Here is an 11,228-nt window from a genome sequence, read left to right as displayed (position 1 = left end):
TAGAAATTGAGAATTCTCTCCTTTAGGATATATTCACATAGGCATCAAGAATATGGGAGAACAGAATTAGCTGTCTTTCCAGGTTCTGGGACACACAGTAGCTAATTTATCTCAGAGTTTAGTATTTCCTTTTTTTAAAGAAAATTGTTTAATTGGAATTTTCAGGGGTAGGGAACGGAGAAAATTACCTAAGCACATTTTCTTTCAGATAAGACGTTAGAATTTGTCTTTCAGATAAATTTAGAAATTTATCTAAACACATTTTCTTTCAGACAAAAATGTTTTAAATGACTAATATCTGCAACACAAGAGAAAACATAACAAATCCAAAGTCGCAGGATGACCTGGTTCTTTCCTGTTTAAGCAAAATGCAACAGCGTCCTCAACTTGTCAAATGTTACTCTAGTTATGTCACAGTATTCCAGTTTCCTCTGTGCCTGCTTGATTCAGTAACACTCATGGAGAGAGACAAGAACCACGGCTGCATTCGTTGACCACCTACTATGGCCTGATGGCACAGCCAGGGGCTGGAGCATTGCCAATGAGAACAAGGCAAGGCGGACACTCTCAGCCATGCTCAGGGTGCTCAGGGTGGTGGATAGGCAGGCATCAAGCTTTTGGGAAGGTAGAAAGCAGAAAGAGTTAGAGCAAAGAGGGACGTCGTTCAGCTAAGGGAGTCTCCTAGGTTTTAAGGAAGAGCTGGGCCTTGAAAGGATGACAGGATTCACAGAAGAGGGCTAAAAGGAAAGGGAACTGCAGATAGAGGAGACACATTTCTGAGGTCCTGAAATCAGCACACCGAGCCTTAAACTTTGCTAGGATTATAAAAAAGATTATTCTCATATATCCCCCAGAAGGAAATAGGGAGTAATCCCAAAGAAGAGGGACTAAAGGATATAAAGCCAGCTTTCCCATTGACCAACACTTATTGGACATAAAATACTTGCCAGTTACTCTCCTTGGTATTAGGGACATGAAGACAGGAGTAACTTCGAACAAATTTATAATAGCGTATACTACTTCAATTTATGGTAAAATGTTTGATCCACAGAGTTATGCTATTATATACTTCCTTCTAGGCATTCAAAGAAGTCTGTACAGAATTCCATTCTATATAATTTTCAGGAAAAATCCATAATGAAACAACATAAAATAGTTACATGAGTATGAACACATACATTATACAATTTCATTTAACAGGACGGATCTCATTGCCTAATAGGATAGACACAAAATGCTGTTCGTTCTGAAAGAATCAGGTTACCTGGATATACCATACCAAGAGCACTGAGGCTATATCTCTTGGCCCCAGGACCTTGGCATGTACTTCCCTCACTCACCCCTGCTGCCAGGCCATTCACAGAAGTTTCTCCCAGGTGCCTTTCTTCGTCCTTCTCCTACCTCCCAGATCCCACTTTATCATCATTCACTCCCACTGTGTTGTACCTTCAAGACTTTATCTGAATGTTCTATCTGAAATATGTACACACCTTTTAGCTCAACCAAAGGCAGCGATGGTAACACATTGTTAGGCCACGTGTGCCGTTGAGATGTAAGTATTATCTTAGAAAAGAAATGTCAGAAGTCAGAGAAAATTACAGGACACTACAAATAGGAAGGAAATGTAGGTGTTTCAATGTGATTATCACCATCTTTTCTAAGCATATTTCTGTAGTTATTTTTCTGATTACTCAGAATTTTAATATAGATGATGAAAAGATCGTAAGAACATGTTTCGAACATGTCACAACAATATGCCAGGAACATACAGGTATTCACGCATACACAAAGGAAAAAGAAGATATGAGTTTCTATCAAAAGGAAAAAAATAGAAAAGATGATGACAATTATACAAATATGAACATAGTACTGACATGTTGCACAGGAATAATTATAGAGCAGTAGAACCCATGAAAACGGAATGTTACAAAGGGCAATAATGTCCAGTTTTTTCTCCTTGACTTTTAGAAGCTATTACCCATTATATTATTTGCCCTCACGGCAAATATCAAAATCTTTCCAAGTTTCACTGCTCAAATGCAATGCACTAGATCACAAGCAACAACAAAGAGAGAAAAAACCAGGGTCATTTCCAAATTGACGGGAAGTAATTTATTCAGAAGACTGAATTTTAAAAATCATTTAAAGTTCAGAATTTTACAATTGAAAAAGCTGGTAGTACAATTGACTTTTCCTAGGATATTTAGAAATTTTCAATATTATATTTTAAGGGAAAACCCAAGAAAACATCTTGGAAATGCCTGGGGAGAAAAACACATTAAAATGCACTGCATTATATTATACTATTTCTGTTAAAATTATAGTTGTTCAAGGTAATTATTCAACAAAGATAACATTTACATACACATATAAACTAAGGTAAGATGATGGTAACTGTTTTTAAAATTGTTAAACTAGAAAAGTTTTCTACCAAAACAATAAACTGGAGATCTTTATAGACAAAAAGTATACATTTATATGGACCTCCAATTAAATTATTGTGTAGTAGATTATAGCAAAACTTTATTTCTGAGTTTCTGGAAAATGCATTCAAATAGCAAAGTAAATCAGAGATGATTTAGAATTAGATGTACTTATATAATTACTAATTTTAAATAGATTACTCACGTCTTAAACAAGGTTATAAATTATAGACTAGAATTTTAAATTTTATTTTTATTTTAGTGAAAACAAAAATTTACAGATATTTGATATAAAATATTCACACAGATTACATCTCTTATATGACAGTAAGAAAACTTTCAGTATAAGCTACAACTTCATATTTGGAGATAAATCCATGAGTTTTAATTTTTAAAAATCTGTAAGATGAGTTGCTACTTTAGAATATCTGATATGTGGCATGAAAATACTGGTGCAAATCATTACTCTTGAATGCTATGTATGCATTTATAGAAGACTCTGAAACAAAGGAGTTGGAATTTGGTTCACAGTTTATAAACTTTACACAAATTTTGTTATGATAAACTGTTACCCACAGAGGGAGTTATCCATAAACAAAAATAATCTGGTATTTACTAATTTTACACAAGCCATTGTAAAACTTCCTTGTCTGAAGCTTTAACCAACTGGGATTTTTGTGACCCATAACCAGGGAGAGTGAACAATAATAAATTAACAATATTAGAGAAAGCAGACGACAGAAAGAGAGTTAACACTCAGTATTAACCTATATAATTAAATGAAGTTTCATTGTTTTTTACATTGCCCAAGTGATGTAGCAACCTAAATCATGGGATTTCTAATCCACCTTTGGTTGTTGTCAAATTCAGTAATTAAGAATGCAACCCATGGCAGAAAAGACATTTTTCTGTTAATTTAAAAGGTATTTACAGCTTACTATTTTTGAAACAAATTATTTACTCAAATAAATTCTCGCAATCATTTGCTGCTTCCTATGACTATTTACTGACAAATATTTCTAAATTACATAAATGTGTTAATTACCAGCAAGTAAATCTTGTTTTAAAAAGCATTGATAAGTGTGAGCAATTATCAAAATGGAGAATTCCCATTTGTGACTCTGGTTTAAACTCTAATTAGTGACTTGTAGTGATCCAATATTTTATATAAATACAAAATCTAACAATTTGCTTTCTTAAGCCTATAAGGTAAATGAGATTATAGATACCTTTACAAATACAGATTTTGTTCAGAAATTGGATTTTGTTTTAGGAGATATGCTCCTGAACACAAAATATATTTTCTGAATTACCTTAAGCATAAAGAAACACAATTATTCACTTTCAGCATTTGAGAAAAAATTATTATAAGGTTTTGCAAAATATTTGCTAATGGAAATGCAACAATTTTTATTTACCTAACCTGTTACTTCACCCTGTAGTATAGAATCAATTTTATAAAGGCAAATTTGTGATCTGCTGTGAAATTGACAGGAGGATTTAATTCAAAAAGTCAACAGATTTATAGATGTAATCTTTCCAGTTCAAACAGAATCTTGCTGGGTTTTAATTTTTCCACACAGCATTGAAATAAATAAATATTTTTAGCTTTGCTTCAAGAAGTTTAAAAGGGTTTTAAGTATTCTACAGATACAGATTTTGGAGAACACTGGATTCTTTAGAAAAAAAAATAGCTCTTTTTTGTTTTACTTCATTGTAGGAAGTCTTGAAGACTTTTTTTCTCCAAAATCTTATTTTCACCTGAAATAATTGTATTCAGGTTTTCTCAGCAGGTAAAGTATACATTCTTACAAGGTTTCAAATTTCAGAATTCCAATAATGCATTTAAACTGTGCACCCACCGAATCACCTTCTGTCCTCTTTGTGTGTGTGTCTATTCTCTTGCAGTTCTGTTATTTATATTGAATTTTAGTTTTTTAGCTCCCCAGAAATACCTTAGTGAATCCTCAGCAGTTGCTAACCACTTAATAATTGTGAACCGGCCAGCCCCTTCAAGTAGATCGTTAACCACAGAGTGCCTGACAATTTCCAAATCGTTATCCTCCGTCCAAAAGGAAAAGATAGGGCTTTGTGAGGCCGAAAGGAAGCAAAGGAAAACAAAACAAATGTAGCTCATGCTGAAAGTGAAAAGTGCTTGGACAGATTAGTATTTTCTTTTCTGCAAGGCGTCCTGCCAGACTTTTTTTTTTTTTTTTTTTAATAGAGAAGAGTTATTTTTTGGTCTGATTTTTCAGTTTCTTGGAAAGCGTCGGTATTTACCATCCCCATCGGCCCCTCATAATTACGGTTGGTTGTTTTGTGTTTTTCCCATCCGTCGACATCATACACTGCTGATACCCCCGCCTCACTCTGTCAAAACCCCAACTCCGGGCGACCCTGGGTTTGGAAACTCCACCGACTCCCGACGACACATCCCACTCTCTCTCGCTCACGCCTCTTTTTTTAGTCGCAAGATCTCCCACTCCAGTTGCAGTGAAAGCCGGAAATTTTCTTTTAACTCCCCTCTCCTCTCCTTCTCGCCCCCCACTTGGTGCCGAGAGCTGCGGAGCTGGAAGGTTCAGAGCAAGCCGGGGCTCAGCTGCCTCCCCTCTCTCCGGAAGGCTTTAATTTGCACACTTGCTTGCCACTGCGCAGCGAGCCCCCAAGCCCGCCGCCGGGGGGGGGGGTCTCGGGCAGAGCTGGCCTCCCGGGCCCCCGTCCCCGCTCCCGCCCCCACTGCCTCCCCGGCGCGGGCCCTGAGCCCCGGCAGGAGCCCCGCGGCCCCCTCCCGCCCCCAGCGAGCGGCGCGGGCGGCGCCCTCCGCCGTCCCTCCGCCCTCCGCTGCTGTGCCCACCCCCTCGCGGGAAAGAGTGCTGGTAACTCCTTCCTCCGAGCCGGTTACCTGCTCCGCGCCGCCGAGGACACGTGCGGTGGTCCGCCTGACGCACGCAGCCTCTTCGGGAGGCCGGACGTGGCCCGGCCCTTCAGGTGAGGAGCTGTGCGCTCCGGTGGGTGGGCTGCGGGGTGGGGGGTCCCCGGGGAAGATTTGGGGGCTTGGCCAGGGTCGGAAGCGAGAGTGTGGGTGGGGGTGACTGTGGGGGCGGGTTGTCTGTCCTCGGAATCGGTTTTGGTTAACCCCTTACGAACCGAGGCAGGGTAGTTACGGGGGCCAGTTTGGGGGAGCTAAAGGAGTTCTCCTAATGTGGCGAGAGGAGGACATCGCACACTAGGGACACCCCCAACACTGAGATCCTGTGCCTGCTCCCATATAGCCGTGCGCACAAACACCCACACAAAAACTCCTTATCCAGTTTCTTCAAACGGAATTTAAACTCCACTCGGACACTCAGTAATCCACATTTAGGGTTTAAAATGCACTGCCTCTGGGGACTCCATGCGGAAGACTGTGTTTCCGTGCCCCATATTTATTTCCTCACGAAACCTCCCTCTCCAGCTTGCTAGGTGTGGGCGTGGGCTCCACCTTCCCCACCACGAGATAAAGTTAACGCAGGCTTCCTGCTGGCAACCCCTGCGGGCGTGTTATGCACACTTAGAGGAGTGCACGCAGGCGGCCAGTGCCCAGGCTTGGAGTCCCGCAAGGATGCACATTTGCTTTAGTTTCCCAGTTTATTTTTATAATTTAAAATATGGAAGTTAAAAATGCACACCCCGCGGTGAGCAGCTCCGGACCCCGCAGCGCGCCCGTCAGTGTGCACGTGGGCGCATCTGCGTGTGTGCGCACACGCAGGAGTCGTGGTCCCCAGTGCGGCCTCTTGTCCCTGCGCTGGTGGCGACCCTTGCGGTGCTTGGCAGGCTTCGGGAGAGGCACGTGAAGGATTTCATTGAGTGTGAAGACAGAGAGCAGAGACAGAAAGCAGAAGGAGGCGGCTGCAGCCTTTGTAGTCGCGGAGGAATGCGGAAATGTTGAAGCACTATGTCAAACTTTTTTGAAATGGGGTCAAGTCACATTCAGCCAGCGTGGGAAAGCAACAACAACAACAAAAAAAAGTGGAGGGGGGGGAGGCACTGCGGCTCCCGTTTCTCTCCGCCGGAGCCGACCGTCGGGGGAGCGAGGGGGGGAGAGCCAGGGCGGGCGGTGGGGGGCCCGGCGAGGGTAGCGGGCGCAGTTCCCTGCGGGGGTGGGACGTCCGCAACGCTGCCTTCGCTGCAGAGCCTCTGGCTGGACTCGGGCGGGGAGGAGGGGACGCGGGAGGGGCGGGCTGCGCGGCCGGCGGCGGCTCCTCCGCTACCTGTGTGGCCCTCGGCCTGGCTCAGACTCCCGTGCAGGCTCTGGGGGGCTCGCTCCTCGACTCCCCCAGGAGTCGCTTTCACCTTTTAAGGAGAGTTTTGAATGGAGTGAATGTGAGGGGCTCTGTCCTCGCTGCGGTCCCTCCGCCCGCACACCGTGGGGGTCGCGCTATTTGTTTCTTTAATTCCTGGCAGAAGGCGAGCGGGCAGCAGTTTCGGGGCAGGTAATTCCGAGGTGCCCCGGGAATTCAGGACGCCCGGCCGGCGTGGTTAATGTCCCACCGAGGCTGCGGCAGCCATGGGTTGGAGGTTGCCTAGTTCCTGGATTGCAAATGAATGGGGAGAGAAAGCGTTTTCCCCCGCCCGCCGGCCCGCACTTTGTTGTGCGGAGGGCTCCGGGGGGCGACTGGCTGCAGACGAGACCAGGCCTTAAGCCGAAAGAGGAATGGAGCTGCGGCTTCTGCTACCTACATCGGAGACGGTCCTGGGAGAGGGGAAAGGTTCGCGAGTCCTGGCTCCGAGGGCGCAGCCTCTTCTCTCTCACCCCGGGGGCTCCCCCACCCCCCACCCTTTTTAAGAGAAGGTTGAGTTTTGCCCAGGTTGAAATCAGTTGAAAATTTCAGGACGAGTCACGGTTATGCTACCTTCCTCCTGAAGTTACTCTTTAAAGAGGCGACAAGCTCAAGTGTGGGGAACACCCCTTTCTCCCACCCTTAGGGTCCCGTGGGCGACTCCTCCCCTCTAGGATCCCATCGCTCTCCCACCCCTGAGTAGCAGGAGCCCCAGCCCTCCCCGACCTGAGGGGTTTCCACTAGGGAGGTCTTCCGAGTCGGAGGAATTCCGTTTCCAACCCTGCCTCCTTTACCCCCAAAAGACCACTTGTGTGTGCAAGTCTTTTTTAAATGTCTTCTCGTAGAAAAACTGAAAGTAGAAAGAAAGGAAGCAATTTCCCAGCAGATGTCTGACCACCCCTTCTCGCACACTCCCAGCATCGGGTTACAGGGTCCTGGGAGCCCCCACCCACATTCTGCGGCCCCACACGGGTGGACCTACAGTCCCTCCACAGCAGCTTGTGCACACCCCCTGAACGCCCCATGGCACCCCGGGAGCCCCTCTCCCTGCACGTCCAGGCCCGGGGAGGCCGGGAGGGTAGCAGCGCAACACAATGATATAGGGATAAATATTAAGCCGTGACATTGACGTGCCCGGCGCCTCCCCTCCCCCGCGCTCCCGGCACACTCTGGGCCGCTCGGCACGCCCCCTCCCGTTCCACTGCGTCCCGCGCCGCGCGCTCATCCCGGAGGGGCCCCTGCAACCTCTCCGCGCGAAGACCGCTCCAGCCCTGCAGGGAAAGAAAAGTAACTTCGCTTTTCTTGGAGGAACGAGGAAGGATTAACTGGCCTGGGAGAGGGCAGGAGCGCGCGGAGGGTAGCGATGGGGGCTTCGTGAGGGAGGAGGAGGGGAGCCTGCGGGAACCCTGAGCAAGGCGCCCGGGATGTCTGATTGCACTTTCTTCTTGTTTTCCCGTCTCCCCTTTTAGGTGGAATGATTGTGGACTGAGACGCGCTCGGGCAGAGACTATGTAATCGCCTCGGTGTCTGTGCAGAGGACTGCGCTTCGGGGAGGGAAGAGGAGGGATCGGCTCGCTCCTCGGCGACTCGGCAGGCGGAGTTTCGCCGCGGCACCAGGGTTGCGCCCGCCCGCGGGGAGGTCGCTCCATCCAGCCCCGGCGGCCGCGAGAGCCCGAGCGCCGGATCGCGGTAGTCGGCAGGGGTGAGGGAGAGCGAGACCGAGCTCCGGGGCGTGAGGGAGCGGGCGGAGGAGTCCGAGAGGAGGCGAGCGGCGGCCGCGAGCGAGCCGAGCGAGCCCCCCGCCCGCCTCAGCGGCGCCGCGCCGGGCGGCGTCCGGGCGGCATGGAGAAGGACGGCCTGAGCCGCGCCGACCAGCAGTACGAGTGCGTGGCGGAGATCGGGGAGGGCGCCTATGGGAAGGTGTTCAAGGCCCGGGATCTGAAGAACGGAGGCCGTTTCGTGGCACTGAAGCGCGTGCGGGTGCAGACGGGCGAGGAGGGCATGCCGCTTTCCACCATCCGCGAGGTGGCGGTGCTGAGGCACCTGGAGACCTTCGAGCACCCCAACGTGGTCAGGTGAGCGGGGCAGCGGCGCCCATGCCGTCGGGGGCCGCGCGCCGAGGGAGGGCCGGGCGAGGGCTCCTCGGGCCCAGGAAGGTGCTGGGCCGGAGGGCGGCTGGGGAGGCACGGCGCGACCCGCTGACCTTACAGAGTGAGAGTAAGTTTTGTCGACAGAACCACGAGCCAGAGCCGGTGACCTTGGCAAACAGCGAGCAAGTCAGACCAGTCAGAGAATGTGATCTGCGCAGGCTTCCTCACTGCTGTGCAAGTTCTAAGTGTTTTCTCCCTGAAAGGGGGTCCGGGAAGTTGGGTGCCTTTTAGGGACGGAACAAGCCAACCTGAGACACGCCCTGCCTTCCCCTGCTCATTTTCCCTGGCCGTCAGGGAGTTTTTGAGAGACTGAATATAAGTGAGAGGTAGCAGGATGCAGTGATAATTAGAAGGAAGAGAGCTTCACTGGTGGAGCCTGCTATAAATAACATTTAAAAAATGCAGAAACTTAAGAATATTTTTGCCAGTCACATCCACAGTTTCTTTATTAAAATTGCATACTGATAAGAAGGATTGCTGAAGGTCTAAGGACTTCAGTGCTGATGCCCAAAGTGTCGTTTAAAAAATTTCTTCCCGGGGCCGCCCGGTGGCGTAGTGGTTAAGTTCGAGTGCTCTGCTTCGGCGGCCGGGCTTCTCGGGCCGGATCCGGGCATGGACCTACACACCGCTCAGCAAGCCAAGCTGCGACAGCGTCCCACAAATAAAATGGAGGCAGATTGGCACAGATGTTAGCTCAGCAACAATCTTCCTCAAGCAAAAAGAGGAAGACTGGCAACAGATGTTAGCTCAGGGACAATCTTACACACAAACACAAATTTCTTCCACAAATGTTGCCTGTTTGTATTACTTTATGTCTCTGGGCCAGCATAGTCCTTAGACTACTTCTCCAAAGGGTTAAACGTGAGTCCAAGATGTGGAATCTTATATTCTGAATGTTCTGCCCTTGCCCCTCCTGGTCGGATTGTGTGAGTGGATGGGGAAACAGCAGTTCTTAAAGCTTCTCCTGTGTGGTAACCAGTAATAAACGAAAGTGTGTGTGACTTAGGATAATAGTGTTTTCTTAGTGATCCTGGAATTTCCCCATTGTGTGGTTGACATTGTGTGGTGTGTCATCCTTTTCTAAACAGAGGTGCATAGTTTTCAGTTGAAAAGGAATGCACAGAACCTTCTACAGATTAGGGTGCGATTTTACCTTTCTCAACTCTTAAGATAGTGTGTTGGAAAAAGGAGGTCTTGGAGTCTTCTTCCTGTCTTCTCATCCATCTAAAGGTTCCGTTCAGCAAATACGTGCCTACTGTGTGTGCTGTGGATGAAATTATGTAAATAAGCACAGCTAAATATTTTTGTAAAAAGTCAAACAAATTAACGTTAGTCATCCAAGTGGAGAGACCCAAGACTGACCTTTGAAATACCAAACCCTCTACAGACTCAGGGAGCCCATGTCTACAGAATCTTCTTGGGAGGTTTTAACTTGTCTTTTCTTATCCCAAGCTGGGTGATTTGTGTGGTGCTTTGTTCCCCACATAGTTAGACTCAGGCTAGAAGGCAGCAAAGAATCATAAATACTTAAATACGGTAGTAAATGGCTGTAAAGATAGGACCCCATTATACCTCTGCACTAGCCAGTAAAGGAGAGAGGGATAATGAACTGGGGAGAATGAGTGTTTTAAGAAGGTAGGATTATCTATAAAAGCAATAGATTACCTTTTGCGTGTGTTTTCTTTGTTGAAAAACAACAACAACCCTTTTGAGGAGTCTGTGATATTGAAGGGAAAAAGTGAGGATACATTTCGTCCCCCGTAATTTAGTTATCTTCTTAGAGGAATCACCTAGGCCCTTCCCAAAGGATGAATTCCACCATTAGAATTTTAGGACCAAAGTTCTTGTTTTATTTTGCCTGCTCTCTATGGAGAGTGCCTAATTAAGGATGATTATCATGTTTTATAGATAAAATACTGTCCTTCCACTGTAGTGGTGTTAGAGGCACCGCCGTGTAACACTGTCCTTTATGAAGCATAATGTTGTAACAGAGAAAGGTGGTTTTTGCCATTGTGCTGGTAGATTTTGGCTAATCCATCTTATTTTCTTGATTTATTTTCTTGAGATTGGTGTGTCTTGAGAGGTTTTTAACTGACCCACGATTTGAATTCCGTACTGAAAAATTTCAAGAGACTATACTTACGAATTGAAAAACAAAGGGATCATTTTCTAAAATTATTTTAAAAGTGGTGATGACACTTAGCTCTTAAGAGTTGTGAGAAGAAACTGAGATAGTGTATATAAGAGCACTTTGTCAATGTAAAAATGCTTCAAATGTCCAAGTATTATTTGTATTCAGGCAGATAAGTGGGGCCCTTACCTTGGAGCAAGTTCCC

At 46.7% G+C, this 11,228-nt stretch overlaps 1 protein-coding gene across 6 annotated transcripts in view; it reads left to right on the top strand.

Annotated features, from left to right (window-relative positions):
* Positions 1 to 5,219: 5,219 nt before the first annotated feature.
* The window catches only part of CDK6 (cyclin dependent kinase 6), a 234,379-nt gene continuing 228,370 nt past the window's right edge, over positions 5,220 to 11,228 (top strand). For 2 of the 6 annotated variants that reach the window (XM_070617497.1, XM_070617495.1), the window contains exons 1-2: positions 5,220 to 5,411; positions 8,212 to 8,817. In XM_070617497.1, coding sequence (XP_070473598.1) covers positions 8,585 to 8,817 — 233 coding nt within the window. In that variant the 5' untranslated portion in view covers positions 5,220 to 5,411; positions 8,212 to 8,584. Of the gene's footprint in view, positions 5,412 to 7,925; positions 8,100 to 8,211; positions 8,818 to 11,228 lie in introns of those variants that run through there. The other 4 variants (XM_070617496.1, XM_070617499.1, XM_070617498.1 and 1 more) reach the window with 3 other exon arrangements.

The sequence above is a fragment of the Equus przewalskii genome, chromosome 4 (genome assembly GCF_037783145.1).
Source record: "Equus przewalskii isolate Varuska chromosome 4, EquPr2, whole genome shotgun sequence".
NCBI classification, from domain to species: Eukaryota; Metazoa; Chordata; class Mammalia; order Perissodactyla; family Equidae; genus Equus; species Equus przewalskii.
The sequence above is the reverse complement of the archived record's forward strand: the minus strand, read 5'-3'. Positions and strand labels throughout refer to the sequence as shown.